At 44.0% G+C, this 16,493-nt stretch overlaps 1 protein-coding gene across 1 annotated transcript in view; it reads right to left on the bottom strand.

Moving 5' to 3' along the window:
- Nucleotides 1-10,832, bottom strand: part of foxo6b (forkhead box O6 b) — a gene marked incomplete at both ends in the record, with an annotated part of 33,821 nt that extends 22,989 nt beyond the window's left edge. The window contains one exon of the mRNA XM_079232098.1: nt 10,329-10,832. Within this exon, the coding sequence (XP_079088224.1) occupies nt 10,329-10,832 (504 nt within the window). The remainder of the gene's footprint in view (nt 1-10,328) is intronic.
- Nucleotides 10,833-16,493: the final 5,661 nt, after the last annotated feature.

Consider the following 16,493-nt stretch of genomic DNA (forward strand, 5'->3'; position numbering starts at 1 on the left):
AATTGTCAGGCTGTTGATAATGCTTAAACTGGCTTCTACAGAGTAGACACAACACACTGCTGCACACAGGAAGGCTTAAGCAAGACTAGTGAAAGCCATATCATCTTAAAGCAATTAGCACGCATTCATATCTCGCTGTATTGTTGGGTGAACAGTCTGATAAACTCTCAAAATTCTCCATCTGTGCTGGCAGAGAAAAGAAAATAGCTACAAGTCACACGTTCACAATAACGCTGGTTGTTTTTCTAAATTAGCTGCTGGCTGACAGCCAGGTGAGACGGTAAACCTTTCCCCAGCAACAACACAGTGGTTTGAAAGCTATGAAACTTTTTACTTTTTTCCTGAAATGGAATTGGACACAGATCAACCTTGTCAGAAAGTTCACTCATCAGAATTGACCTCGCAGCAGTCTTTTAACGTATCTCCTCTTGCTGTTAACTTTATATTTAGCCATTGTTTGTGTGCAGCCAATTCTCCACATGCCAGAGGTGACGGCTATGACTCAATTGCACCGCCTCAGATGTAGCTCAACAGTGCGCTGGCTCATCTGTGAGTGAATTCACCTTTTAGATAGTCTTTTTTTTTTTAAAGCTTGGCAGTCATGAGAGATGAGGGTCTGCACTGCGGGAGAATAATAAATCAAGCCCTTCTCGCGGTGACCAAACATACTGTGGACCTTATGCTAAGCTAGGTCACCGTTGGCCGCGGTTGAAATATTATCCTCATAAAACTTCGCAGCACATCTATTTTCTCTCTCGAAAGCAGGACTACAATACTCAAAAGTACATCTAAATCAAATAAATTCTACCAGACGCAGACTATTGTGGATTTAAGTGCAATTTTTGTGGCGGAGCGGGCTTAATCTATGGCCACATATTTGAATTTCTTTTTTTTTTTACGTGAGCTCCGAGCGATGGAAGCCACAGCAGAGAGACAGAGGATGACAGGACAAAGTTTAGATTACAGAGGAATGGGGAGGGAGGAATACAGGGAGGGGGGGACAGAGAGAGTCTGGAGTTTATTCGAGGCTAGCTGTCGTCAGGCTCAGCGTCAGCCATCACATGGGCAGAATGCTAAACACAAAGCTCTGAATCCTGACCTATTTTCGTCAAACTGACACAGAAATTCACTGAGAGGCCGTCTTACGCTCCTAACCTCTGTCTGCCTCCTGGACCGCTCTCAGCAAGCCATGACACACACACACATACAGAGACAAAAACACACACACACACAAATTGTATGATCTGCACCATTATGTACGTTTGCTTAGCCGTGAGTTAAAGCAGTTTAATGGTGTTCAATTAACAATCTTCAAAATTAGTAGATTGTAAATTATTTCCAGTCGGTTCCAGCTTGAAAGGCTTTTATTGTAATTTGTCCAAATATGCCGTTGGACTGATGAATATTCATGAAGTGAGATACTCTTCCCTGACCCTTCTTTGTGCTGACAATAGACGTGTTCTTTTTTCTGTGTCTGGGCCCGACTTGACATCGTTAGCAGACACCTTCCCTAGTGTAGCAACTGCTTTAACAGACTTTTTTTTTTTAAACAAAAAGACAATGAGCAAATAACTCTGGTTAAAACACAGCCAATGATCCGGCTCCTAAGGCACAGATGGCTTCAATTTTCAACTAGCTTTTATCAACTTATGATCAAAGTGCAATTACAGTCATCTTTAATGAAAATGAATTAAATTGCCAGCAAATGAATGTGACTTGATTGATGCTGAACATCACCCGAACACGGCTGAACTACACTGGGAACAATACGCATTAAGGGTGATTGATAGTACTGTAAAATGATGAAGTGTCTTTTTTTCACTAATGCACCCTGTTCTTTACCAACTGCAATCATTAATTTCCCTCAAAACATTTAACCTTTTTTCAGCATCTTTCACTGTACAACTCATTTTTAATAATACAGGTCCCTCCATTTAAAATCTCACAATACGTGAAGGCACTTTCAGCTATTATGAGGTGACTCAATCATTGGGACTCATGCAAGAAGGCCTCTGTATTCTTACCCATTCAAAACGAGCAGATGAGGGGTTTTGGCAACAGAAAACTTTAAAAAAAGGGACATTGAGGAACGAGGTTAATATACAGCAGTAGTGCATTATAAGAGACATTTATTAACAAAACCTTTACTGAAACGAAGGACACAAATGAAAGCTGGGAATTTTAATAAGTCTAAATTAATCTAAAGAAACAGAAAAGAAAGCCGCAGCTTCACAGCAAGCTACCAATTCGTATTTCCCTTCTTCTCAAATTAATGGCATTTCACCATTTCTGCCTCAACTCACTGGAACGTACCACCTGCCCAGGTAAGCGCGGGGTGAACGAAACAGAGCAGGCATCCAAATCTCATAAAAATAATAAAATTACCATCAATACTAGGTTTAAAAGTTACTGCCGACATCAGTTACTCTATTGTCGCTCAGTACATACCAATGAGCACACCTTATGTGACATAATGTAATTTACGGCAGAACAAACTCACCTATCCTCCAAACTGTAACAGTGCCCAGCACATCCCTGCTACAAGGACGTAATTAGACAAGCCTGTAAACCGTCTCCTTGATTGCTGATGTACCGCAACATCCAGAACAACAGAGAATCATTTGAGCCCATGAAACAGACAAACTGTGTCAGTTGTACACCTTAAATTGATAATGTATCAAATAAACTGAAAGATTTGACTGAAATTAATAATAAAGCACACACAAAAAAAAGATTTTGGGAAACATGGTTTCGTGAAAAGGGAGAAAGGCAACCTTTGTAAATGCTCCATTTGTGGGCAAATTTCATGAATTAAAAAGAATAAAAAGACGACATGTCCCACCACCACCACGTTTAAAGTCTGCTCATCATCCAGGCTCAACGACTGCATCGTGTACATGCATTGTGAGATTCCCAAACACTAAGGATTCCCACATTGTTTTCTGAAACTCCCCAGAGGAAAAGAGATGTCCACCTATCATGGCTGGATCGATTCAGAAACACCATTTCCAGACAGAAATCTGACGTGAAGATTGCACGCTGAAACTGTTGCTAACGCTTCTAAAAACAATACATGTTGAGCAGCAGGATGTAAACATGAAACATGTGTTGCTCCCATAAATCAATTCTCAGCTTTACCAACAATTCTTGAGACATTGGTGAGGCCTTGTATATTTGTTCTGTGAGACAGTGTGTATGGAATTGACTTTGACGTATCACAAAGATGTTTCTAATACAAATCCTCTGCAGTCAGCGTAGGGAAGAGGACTTTTACCCTGTTCGTACCATTTAGGCACTTTGTCACGGTCCTCGCCGTCTGGATACCGACGCACAAGGCACCATTTTTGTAACTGCAACGTAAACTCATCCGCTTTGTGTGTTCTTTTTTTTAAGCTCAAACAAACAAACACAGGACTTTCAAGCAAGAAAATGTGTTTTTGTGTTGCGTTTGTGTACTAATTTTATGTTGTTTACGTCTTAGTTTACTTAGTTTTTTTTTTGCAAAACCCACAAAACCGCAGCAATTGTTTTAGTTTGACTTCACGACGTTGCCCCTTTGTTTACTGCAACCGGGCTGTCAGTTGTTTTGTTTAAATGTACAATTTTAACCACATGTTTTAACAACTGTGACTGTCATCTGGGAGAAAAATATGTTTCCCCTCAAACATAATTGATAACGCACTTTTGTAAGAGACACGGGTGGTAAGAGATCTCTGAATATAAACTTCACAATGAAACACCAGGCCATTATTCAAACGCCACATAACGGCGATACTACTTGTCAAGCAGCAGCGGCCCTCTGGTTATTACGTGCCCTGCTCACTTCGACTCTACGGAAAGATTCTGGGGCTGAAAAGCCGTGATCCAGGTCGTCCAGCGCGGCGCTGAGAGCGTCACTCTCCGGCAGCATTAATCACAGAGCCGCCGTCCGCCGACTGATTACCTCCCATCAATCTTAGTTTGGTGAGCCCTCCAAAAGGAGAAAGCCCCTCGTGAAGATCTGATTAAAAATGTAAGTGACTCATAATAGGAGCACATGCCTGGGCTCTGTGATCGTCAGACGCTCCGAGTGGGGTTTATCTGCTCATCTCCAAATGCCCATTCACCTGCATGCAAAGACACCGGCCTGACCTCAGTGAGGGGACCCGCTGCGAAGAGGTGAGGTCTGGAAGAGAACGAGTGGAGATCTGTGAGTGTGTGTGTGTGTGTGTGTGTGTGGTAGTCATTTGCAGCTGCAGACAGGAGGGGGAGTGACTTTGAGAGTGTCTGAGAGGCACATCCTGCCTGCAATTAAGGTGGAATCAGAGAGAGATCTGCGCTGCCTTGATAATGAGCCTCATCTGAATTATTAACTAGAGCTGTACCCCCCGGACCTGGACTCCCATCAGGCCTAGCTATACAACAACAAGACCAGATGCACACACACACACAATCAGAATCTTCAGATCCATACAAACCTCTATCAAACCCATTTCAGCATGTGCAGGAACTCAAAAACTAATCCCATTTGCAGTAAAAAATAAATAAATAAGGCCAACACTTTCCTTGAAGTGGTGCTCATAAGGCATTATAAGGCATCAAAAGCCCATTATGAACACAATGTGAGTGCATGATGATTTATTAAAATTGGTGCATATTTTAATGAGTACAATATGCAGAAAGTTAGGGGGTTGAATACTTTATGAAGCAACTGTGTCATTAATCACATTAAAATTGAGAGCGATTTCAGACGCCTGATTACATTATTTTTGTGATTCCAGTGGGATCCTGATCAGTTTGGTTGCTGCTGTGAATTTATGGATTGGGATTGTTGGGATGGCCGTATTTGAAAAGTAACTTTGATTTATGCATCTCAAAATGTTGAATTTGTGTGATGTTGGCGTTCAAACTCGCAGAAACGATTGTTTAGCTTTCGGCAACAACACCTCACTTCTACGCACCTTAGGGAGGTTTAGAAAAAACATAATGTAGTTAAATAAAACAACCGCCCTTTGCAGACTCTCTTATGTCACGTCTCGAGCGTAACAATGTTACTTTCTGACTTTTTACACGATCACACTATCAAACCACGTGACTTTCAATCACTTCGCCAACGCAAAGAAAAATGTCGGCAAACGTACGATGCCAAAAATAATTTGCAAAGTGAAATATGAACAACTAATATGTTTTCATATCGTATAGAAATTAATTGAAACCATTGGCTGGAGCAGCAGCCACCATTTGGTTAGTTGTGATGTGAAGTGTATGCGACTTGTGGAAAGAAGCAAACCCCTGTCGTGGCCCTTTAAGGCCCGGTTAACAGATGTGCTGACCTCTTTCCTGAGTCACAGTTTGACAGTGAGGACACGGCACTGAGCGTTTTTTATTTTTGGACTACCGCTCTGCTCATCGTCCGAGCCAGACACCAGAACATCTTGAAGCCCCCGAGGTCTGGTAGCCAACACGGGGAGAGAATGTGTGCTGGCCGGGCCCGACATTTTACGACGCAACCACCGGGCACGATTCCCAAGATCCGCCTTCCCGACTGGCTGTCGAGTGTCTGGACTCGGTTTCCTCTCTGGAATTTCCGTCTGTAGAGTGTTTCTCAACGTTTTATTCCAGCTGATTGAAGTGTGAGGGCTGAGGGCGAGAATATTGTGTTCTATTCCAACCGCTATGACTCATTTAAGCAGCGAACACCCCGCCTCCACTGCCGGTGCATCCCTTGTTTACATCCCAGCCCTTCTCCAGATTGAAGTGATATCCGCCCGCGATCTATTCAAATGCCTTTTGTTGCTCAGCATCGACCGACAAGGCAAACCGATCCTCTCGGATGAAAATCTGTCCGTCTCGGCGTGGCCTCCTTTTCATTCAAGCCCCTCAACGACTCTTCCCAACTGCTTTCTCTCCATTCACACGACCGATCAGATGAGTTCTACCATAGTCTCAGATTCAACAAACCAACCCCCTTCGTCTTCCAAATTCCTCTTCCCATTCCCCGCCCCCGGTTAACCCAGCGCCAAGCCCGCCAACTCGAGAGCTGCCTCTCCTTCTGCTGCGCCTTTGTGATAATAACAATAACTGTGTAGCAGTGCAGAGGGCTCTCTGTTGAGCCAGCGCCAGGCCGGCTGGCACAGGGAACCCTCTAAGCCTGTTCCACCATCTCCAACCAATTCCCCTCTGTCTCGGCTGGCGCTGGAGCATCACAGGCATTAAGGCTGCTATCAATGTGCTCAGCAGCAGGGGCCACCGCCACCACTCTGGCTCTATCTTTTCTCTTTCCGCCTCTCTCCATCTCCCACTCATCTTTCCGAGTCCAATTCAAAAAAGGTTTTATTGGCAGGACAAATAATACCTTGTTCTTCAAAATGTCTCCTTGCCTCCTCCTCTCTCTCTCTCTCTTTGCGCTGTGCACCCTATTCTCCTTCTCCATCTCCCGCGAGTGGAATCTCGACAGAACAAGGGGATGGCCGTCAGCGTGGGCGGTAATACTTTACGTGGAGTGCATTGTGATGCATTACAAGCAGATTAGAAGCGTTATTAGAGGTAAAGATCCACGTTTGGTCTCAGTAATCAGGGATATAGAAGAAGGAAAACCAACCAAAAGTCAATCTGTACATTTTTAAGGAATACATATTTTTAGAAATTAGATTTAAACAGTTTTTCCCTGCATATATATCCTATTTACCTTAAGAAATAGATTTTCACACCAAATGAAGTCTTTAAGTTTCTTTTTTTTTAGAAATGATTGTCCAATTTAGACCCTTTAATTGCTTAGCATCAGTTAAGTTTCAGTACATCATCGATAGACAAAACTTTAATGTTGGATGGGCCTTATTTTCAAATCTTACATTTTTCAAGATAACATTAAATATTCACAACCTTTTTTCCAACCAGGCTCAAACATTTTATTTTAATGTCCACATGTGAAATGTATTTCTGATATTGTGTCCTCAAAAAAACAGAAAAGAGGTGTCCGTGGCATGTATGCGACTTTCTGCATTCAGTCAAGTCCCTCAGTGAGGACGATACTAAAGGGTCAAAAAACGTATTTTAATTCTCACGATAGACTATCTAGTATATAGCAAGTGTTTGTTATATAGGGAGATGTGGAAGAGTGAAGGATGGAGGGATTTTGGACACTTTATCTGTCTCTTTTTGTTGTTCCAGCCGGTCATTTTGATTCTACATTACTTGCATGACAAGAGAGAGCGCGCGAAGAGAAAGCTTAATAAATCATATTTGAAATAAACCCAAACACCCCAAGCCCAGCCTAAGAACCAAAACTTTGTCGTTTGGTGGCAGAGCTACAGGTGTGCTGGGATCATTTATTATTTTGGACAGAAGTCTTTGGGGGAATGCGCAGCTTCAAATTGATCCAAACACTTCCCAGAATGGTGCATTCATGAGCAATTACATTTTAAAAAGGCACTTCTCTGAGACAATTTGAGATACTGAAAGTAATACTCATACATGTTTGGAGCCGTGATGGATGCCGGACCAAAAAAAAAAAAAAAAAACTCAGTGAAAAATACCGCAAAATGGAAGCAAATGATTACAATTACAAACCCACGATGTTCCTTTACCGTGCTGCTCGTGACGCCTCCAGGTAGAAGCAGTGAGCTCCTACCTGCCTGTCTGCTGCTGAATCTGTGTACAGTACAGCCTGCAGACAGGCCACAGCTCAGCACATCCATTCCCACGCACAGCCACTTGTGAAATGAACAAAACAATGTGTGTGTGTGTGTGTGTGTGTGTGTGTGTGTGTGTGTGTGTGTGTGTGTGTGTGTGTGAGCGCGTACCCCCGCATCACCACCACCACCTACAGAACTGAACTCACTTCATATGACCAAACACCGCCTCCCACCTCAGATACAATAACAAACATGGTCCAAACACTTGACCACAATTACTGTACTATGACTATGTATGGATTCCTCTGACGCAGTCGCACACACAATCAAAAGAAATCCATTCACTGTCACCGGACACAAGAAGTGAGTGAGCGCGTGCCAGGAATCCAATCTGCCTCTGTACCCTGTCGAACAAGTGTGTGACACCTCAACAGTGTATGTACAGTGTGTGTGCGTGTGTGTGTGTGGTATTAAGAGTCGGGAGAAGCTGCCGGCCCAGATGAAGACAAAGAGCCCAGCGGCTGAATTGAGCAGCAGCTCTCAGACAGGATTACACAACCGCTCTTAAAGACTGCTTTTAATAGCAAGACTTCGACTGGATCTTATTTCCCTCCCACTCATCCCATCTAACTGTGCAACCATCCATCATATATATATATATATATATATATACACCCATCCTTCTCATCAATAGTGTTCAATCTAAGCAGAATCACACACAACAATGTGTAGGGATTTGTGTGTGTGTGGGTGTGTGTGTTGGCGAGTTATTCTGTACGTCCGTGCTTCAAATCTCATTACAATATCTGCCAACTGTTACAGTCCAACATGTGAGTGCATGAGGGTCTCTTCTCTCTCTCTCTCTTTTGTGTTGTTTTTGTTGAGGAGCGTTATTGTGATTGAATCAAGTTGTTTTTTCACTTGGAGCCTCTCTCCACCAATCAGATTCCCTGCCAGAACAGCCAATCAAAACGTCCACGCAAAGCTGGAACGGGAGCAGGTATCAAGCTGGGAATCCCTGGGCAGCAGGAACAAGGCCCGCAGAATTAAGCTCAGCTTTAAATCCAATTTTTAAACCCCCCCCATACCATAAAGATTGGACAGGGGTTGTTGCCGCCGCGCTCAGACTTGAATCAAATGGTTATTTTATTGAGATTAATCTGCGTCTTAATACCGCTCAATTTGGAGGCGGGTACATTGCCAAATGGGATGACAGGGCCGGGGGCAGCATTGAAGGAGGGACAAATAGAAGGGACACAATGTCACTGATCATAAAACGCTGTGCGGGATATGATAACATGACAGGAGAAGTCGATGGAGGATTTTGGATCAACTGGATGTCAAACACACAGATGGTGTGAAATGCCTGTTAATCCCACTGCAACTTGCGATTCCCCTCCTCTGTATTGCTGCCATTGCCATGCAGGCTGTGTCAGAAAGGCGATACACACAGTAAACCGCAACTTCAAAAGCATTAAGAAGATCTTAAGGGAGCACCCCACTGGTTTTACACACAACGCTCAGTTTACTCGTCACAAGCTCCTCGGTCTGGTAAAACAATTCAATTATGTCTTCCGTGGCTCTGGAGGGAACTTTTTAAAGTTGGAAAAAAAATAACCCTGATCATGTTATCTCTGCTTGGACTTGAGATTGAAAAGTTTAAACTCAAAGCATGTGTTACAAACTCTAGGTGTGTGTTTCAAATTGTGTTTCTTTGTTTTGTCTCCTTTCCGAAAAGGATCTGATTCAAATGTAATTTACCTGTTTACATTTGACATGAATATTAACTTCTATTTGCAGTCTTGATTGATGTCTGTTACCAGATGTAGGTGCACATTCATTGAGAATTTACTGAACTGCTATTGTACACAACAGATCTGCTTTAGACGTCCTTCAGTATGCTTTGAAATGGCTGGAGAACCAAAACGTGGTCAAACATAAAGGATAGTGAGAGGGGAAGCCACAAGGCCTGGAAACAAAAGACCATTAATCCCCAAACATGATGGGTGGTAAACATAAGTAGATTACAGCAACCAATCTATTAGATTAACCTCATATTAATTTGAATTTAAGGGATGATCTGTAGTTACATCTGTTTGCTGTGACACCCCATGTCATCATCTCTTGTTATTGTCCTTTTAAACCCCTCGCCTTGTGCCATGCTTTCGCACACAGCCTGTGCGTAATTCAACGTGCGCGCACTGGATCACAGGGAGGGGGGGCGGGGGGGCTCCAAACGGTTTAACCCGGGCACCCAACTGGCGGCTTGGGTGACTGAGGAGCGACAAATCGGACCTGCGGCACACTCTGTCCCCGGTGTGACCCGATAACGCCGAGAAATAAAAGGCTTAAACCCAGACATTCTGCCAATGCGTCACAGCGCGTAATAGTCTCCTCTCCAAAGGGAACAAGTGAAGTGAGGGGGGAGTTTGGCTCCGTGTGGCTTCTCTACACATGCAAAGGCTGCGATCCCCAAATACTATGAACCCAGTGAACCCACATGCATGCTCACCGCCCCTTTCCACACACTGTAGCGTGGAGTGACACGGGGACACGCCACTGACATAAATTGCGGGAACTCAAGGGTCAATTATGTGGCTTTCAAATATGCAGGATAGGAGTTACGCTGCAGACACAGACTCCGGCTAAATATAGTGGCGGCTTCTCCACTAAAAACCTTCACCATGTGTCAGAACATTCTTTCATGTGGCCTACCTTCCATCCGGCTGAACTGTTGCTGTCGCCTTTATCCTTGAAATAAGGAACAAAGCGAACCATCCAGTCGTAAATCTGGGACAGGGTGAGCCTCTTCTCCGGGGTGCTCTCGATGGCACGGGTAATGAGGTCCGCGTAGGACAGGTTCCCCCACGCGTTTCGCCGGGAGGACTTGGCTTTGCGCAGCTGGCCGGCCGCGTCGAGCGCAGCCCCGGACATGCAGGCAGGAGCGACCGCCACCGGGGCCGGGGCGCCGGCTGGGTGCTTGAGCTCCGCCGGTGCGCCGCCTTTTCTCTCGGCCCGGCACGCGGACACGTTGTACTGCTGCTGCTCCACTTTGACCGACGCCAGGGCCAGACCTCGGCTCGCCTCTTCCACCCCGGGGAAATCCTCCGGACACGGCAGCGGCCAGGTGCACGACCGCGAGCGGCTGTGAGGCTCAAATTCCGAATCGATATCAACCTGATGCGCATCCATGCCACTGTTCTTCATCATCATCAGCATGATGATGATGATGATCTCCCGCTGAATAGATGTCAAAATCGGGCAAGGTCACTATAACAAAACAACAACAAAAAAGCCTGTCAATAACAACAAATTAGCGTCCGCCAGTGAGTTAAAAATGCCCAAACTGGTCCCTCACGCAAAGAAAGAAGAGGAAACGTGTATTTGTTTCACACACAGAGATGATCAACCAGTATGAAAAAGCCGGCAGCGGTGTGGGGTATTATCATTCTCCTCAGTGCAACAATGTGGCATCACATCAGGACAGATGAAGGTGTATCCGAGGCATCAACAACAGTATCAGTCTCTCTTCCATGTTAATAACACAACACCGGCTGTGTTGGCTGCGTGCAGAAAGGACCAAGTGGCGGTCAAACATCCATCACGAAAGCCAGACACACTTGGAGAATGTCTGTGTGCTCGCTCCGGCTGCAGCAACAGTTGATCCTTTTGACAGATGAGGTCCAGTCCAGGGTTTAAAAAAAAAGAAGAAAAGAAAAAAGCAACGCGTATCAAACTCCCCACATGAACTGACTTTATAATTGTCCACCGGGATGTGATCCCAGCTTCTACTACGCCGTCTCCTCTGCAGATTGTTTGGTGACCGGCTTCAGCTGAAACTCACTGCGAGCGCAATTACTCCCTTTAGAAATAGAAACAGTCGCTCATGAATCATTTATATGAAGCCGTGGATTTCCAGACGAGAAGAGGAGGAGGAAAAAAAAGCCCTCATGGATTTGATGAGGAGCATCCTCTGTGTCTCCTCTGCACGCCGCCAGACGCCTCACTTGGTACGGCAGATATTTCTACCTTTGTCTTTGGCTTTCCGTTCACATGTCACATGGGTTGCCGTCGCTCTGCCGATTGCTGTGCCTTTATACTACAAGCCCGTGTGTCTCTGAAGGCTTCAAGCCACTTAACTGTAGCCTGGAATAAAGTGGAATAAGTGCTGCTTCCATATAATTGGACGCCGCCTCGATCAAGTCACTCCCTCCAGAACAGGTTTCCAGAGGAGGAGGAGGAGGAGGCTGTGGCTGTGTGTGCGTGCGTGCGTGCGTGTGTGTGTGTGTGTGTGTGTGTGTGTGTGTGTGTGTGTGTGTGTGTGTGTGTGTGTGTGTGTGTGTGTGTGTGTGTACGTGGTGGGGATGATATTCAATACATTTCCAAAGGCAGTCATTTATATACAGACAAATTCAATCACATCCATCATGTTTTTTTTATCCTATTTTGACAATTGCCGTGAATTGTGTTAACAATTATTATTATCAGTATTGTTAAATATAATAAAAAACGTAGATCCATTTTTTATGTGTAAGTCTTTATGAAGGTTGCACATGGTGTTTTTTAATATTGAGATTAGTTAGGCAGCCAACAGCTTCATGGGATAAAACCTTGATTTGTATTTATAATTCATAATGACCTTTGATCAATATTTATGTATTTTCTAATGTAATCCATAAGTAAGACACTGTGTACAGTTCCAAATAACTGAGTAATTAATACTTTCTCCCAGTGCTGTCGAGGTTGTAGCCTGGATTTTAGAGATACTGAGGTCATGGGTCCCAGTGCGCTTCATCACCAGGACTTTTTTCTTTTTTTACTTGATTTATTCTGTTTCATTTATTTATAATTTGTTTCAAATCCTTCTCCACACTCAACGGGATACAAAGGCTGAAGTCTTTATTTTGTTTATGAGTTTGATGTCCTAAAAATTATAACATTTTAACACAGTCAAATTTATTTAGAAACAAGAAAATCAATATTGGACGATTTGGCAGGAAAACTTAGTGAATAACTATGTTTTGCTTTGTTTAAGAGGGGGAGAGGGGGGGGGATTACGTCCAATGGCATGTTTAAAAAAAAAGTTAATTGCTAACTCTGTGACGGGACAGAACACACTCCATCCTGCGTGGGATGAACAGACTTGTTTGGGACCAGGAACTCTGACAGAGGAGCTTCCTTTAGACCGTTGTTCCTCCAGTCAACACAAAAAGGTTCTTGAGTTCCTGAAACGGTTCCTGGGTGCCTGAGAAAGTTCCTGCAAAAGAATTGGTACACAAGCCCCGCCTTTCTCACCAGTCAACAAACTGTCTTCACATTTTCCACTATCGAAATATTTAACATTATTAACATCCTACTTCTATGCCCATTTACATATTCTTTCTTTCTCTTTTTTCTGATTTATACTACCTTTTTCTGGTGAAACCGCTTAACTTTTTCTCATCTACACACTGTGCATTATAACACAATCAAATGGGATTAATTATCAGATGGGATTCTTCCCAATTGTGGGGGTCAGAGAATCAAACTACCAACCCCCCCTCGCTGTCTTTGTCACCCTTCCTCTCCTTTGGTGGGTGCGAGTCCATAAAGTGGGCTCCATCAATGGCTGCTCTGTGTTGTAAGCTCCTCTGGAAACCCCCTACGCTGATAGAGGCTGCCACTCTTTGACAGCCGGTTGTCAGTGACAACCATAACCTCAAATGCACCTAAATGGAATGCTTTCATGAGGACTAAATGGGCCTATCAACATGAAGAGAGCTGGCGATCAGTGTATGTGTGTAGTGTGTGAGTGTGAGAGAGAGAGAATAAGTGGGGAGAGAGAGAGAGAGATGCTGTAAATGGGGAACAAACAGACCAAAAATTAAAAACACATGGCTCTGCGGTTTGGAGAGGAGATTTTTATGTGCCGCAGAGAAGTTGTAACAGGAATGCGGTGTGACTCCTATCATATGGAATGAAAACACGGAGGCCGTGCCAGCAGGGTGGATATAGCGTGTTCAGCTGTGGCTTACAGCAAAGTCCTCGTCATCACGGCTAGGTGATGTACCGCCGCAGCGTAAACATGAGGAACATGAGTCACACGGTCGGACACGACACGAGGCAGACAGAGAATTACATGTTTTCACACAAGGGGGTGGGGAGTGGATTTATCAAAAGACACTGTGGCCATTTGTGCAACATGTGAAGCGAGCCTGAACATTCAAGCTCTTCCCGAGAAACACATTTTTACATCGGCGTTTCATTTTCCAGCTATTTGTGAGATTAACTGATTCTGCCAACTGGATTTTCCGTGAGATTCATGTTTATCCGTTGTCCCTCTGTTTTCCCTGTATCAAATATTGATGATATGCATATTGACTGTCACTGCCGCCTCCCTCAAGATGCCTCTACCCATTGATCTCCAAGTCCACTGGTGCCCAACTGAAGGGATGTAGTGAAAGGCAAATAACCCCGACAAAAATCTGTTTTGGATGGCATAAATCTGTCTGAGCAGTCCAATATTTTTTGGAAATATGCTTGGCATTAAACATATTTACAGACATACTGTAGCTCCAGGGCGTGTCACCCTAGCACAGCACATATATCGCGGGAAAAAGTCAAATAAAAATGCCGTTCGAGCGGCCTTCTTACTTGTGTGGTGTCAGAGGGGTCACACCCACAGAGAATGATCACCTGACTTTGAAGCTCATTGTTTTGGCTCAGTGTCACCTCTCTTGTAACCTTGTTTCCAGCTGCAAGCAGCTGTTTTATGTAAAAGGAAGAAAAAAACTGTCCGCCACCTGACCAGCACGACACAATAAGCAGACAGAGTTATCGTCAGGTGACCAGAAACATGTCTCCAAATAGATGATGTTCCAGGTCCGTGAGATTCTTCAATATTCATAAACAACAACTTTACTATGTCATAGTTGTATTTATAGACAACGCAAACTCCAACCCTGCTACTGTCCCCGAATGGCCAAAAGAATCAATTACTGTAATGCAGCTTTAACCTTAGAGGTGGTGGATCAGTAAATCTTTACGTGGGTTGTTTTGTCAGGCACTGGCACGACCTACTTTGTCATTTACTGAGACTTGTTGTGAAACGCATCAACCACAATGTCTGGTTTGTACATTGCATGAGAAGGGAAGCTTTGGAAGGCATATTTTTTAATACATTTTGACAGGGTTAGTGTCCGTCCCCCCTGCTTATGGTTGTTGTGCTGATGTTAGGCTAAACACACCCCAGACCACGCCGGGTACCAGACGCATATGGAGGACATTGATCTTTAAGACAACAAAAGAAGTGTATGTTATCAACTGGTTTTGGGAAATTCACAGAAGCAGCATGGTAAGTGTCCAATTTGTGAAAGTTGCTGAATATAAAAAAGGGTTCATAATGGGGAAAAGTTCACTCTTTTAAGAGAAACTAATTGATTTTCCTTTTGTCTTGACAGTTGTTTGCATTCGGCGGATCACCAACTGGGCTCTGGGTTTATCCTTAACTATTCCACGGCCCCGTACACCTGAGAGTGAACACTAATTGCCTCTTCTCCACGGGTCTCCCTCCTTCATTTTCATGCCTTATCCAGTGAGTCAGTCAACCTGCAGGATTATTGATGTGTTTACTGTTGGAGGGGGATGCCACTCCCTGCCTTGGGAAACCCTGAGGCTTTCAACTGTTGAGTAACACTGACTGCTGCCACCGCCTCCAATCAGGAAAGTTGGGTTGTGCTCTTCTCTGCTCATAATGAGGCCAAACAGACGGGAAGAGATGGTGACACCCGAAGTTTTTGACTCACCTGTTTCACTTCATTTAATCATAAAGCTGAATTTCAACCGTGGCCCATGGATGTCTTCATGCCAACCCAACACAAAGGAAATAAATCTGTCAAGACCTTGCAGCTCCCTCAAGGTGCTGGAACCAGATCGAGCTTTTCAGAGAAAATTTGGTTTGTCAAAACTTGGGTCTTACTTTTGTAGTTTTGGTCCCCAATCGTATTGTCTGTTTCTGAACCCATCTGACTTTTCAGCAATGTTACTCTGCTCCCAAAGCTCAGCAATGACTTTGGTCAGCAGTGTTATCAAACTCGATCAAAACCAAAACTAAGAATATCGGACACAAGATTTGACAAAAGATGTATATTCAGAGCAGTATTTGGCCGTCACTGAAAACAAGTTTCAGTTGTTACTCGACAACAATCCAGCTAACTCTTCTCTTAGCCGTTTGTGTTGATCTCCACAAACTACTGAGGAAAACACCTTGCTCATTAGCTGCTAAACTATGTTCACAGCTAGTCGCTAACTTTGTCTGCCTGCTGTTTACACTACACTACAGAATGTGGTGGATAGTGTGTTTATGCATTTTTTTCCTGAAAAACAGCTGCTGGAAACAAAGTTAATGAGATCACAGGTATGAACCAAAAGTTAAGAAGTCACGGGCCATAAAACCAAAACAATGAACTAAAAGATGCTAACGCTACGTGGTGCTGTGAGGGACTGCAAAGTTGGGCGGTACATTTCAGTGGGTTTATGAGCCCTTTCGTATTACACTCATTTGATGAACTGTTCATATAAAATACTGATCAGTGTAGCTTTAAGTCTTTCCTGCCAGCTCTAATGAGTCCCGACAGAGGCTAATACAGCTAAAACATGTTGCTGTTTTCATTTTGAAGACTACAGCAGCTCGAGCCCTTCGTTAGCATGTGTTCACCCAAAGAACAAGAACTAATGACTGAAATCCCCTACTGTGCTGCATTGTGTTTGTCCCACCGCGGCCCCTAGTTGGGAATATTTGGGTTAGGCTGTACACTAGCTTTGGGCTAGTCTATTACAGTACTCAACTTTGTTTCAATGTTCAGCCTTAAACAACCTCGCCTCTTTTTTCTCTCTCCCTCT

This window comes from Taurulus bubalis (genome assembly GCF_910589615.1).
Source record: "Taurulus bubalis genome assembly, chromosome: 16".
NCBI classification, from domain to species: domain Eukaryota; kingdom Metazoa; phylum Chordata; class Actinopteri; order Perciformes; family Cottidae; genus Taurulus; species Taurulus bubalis.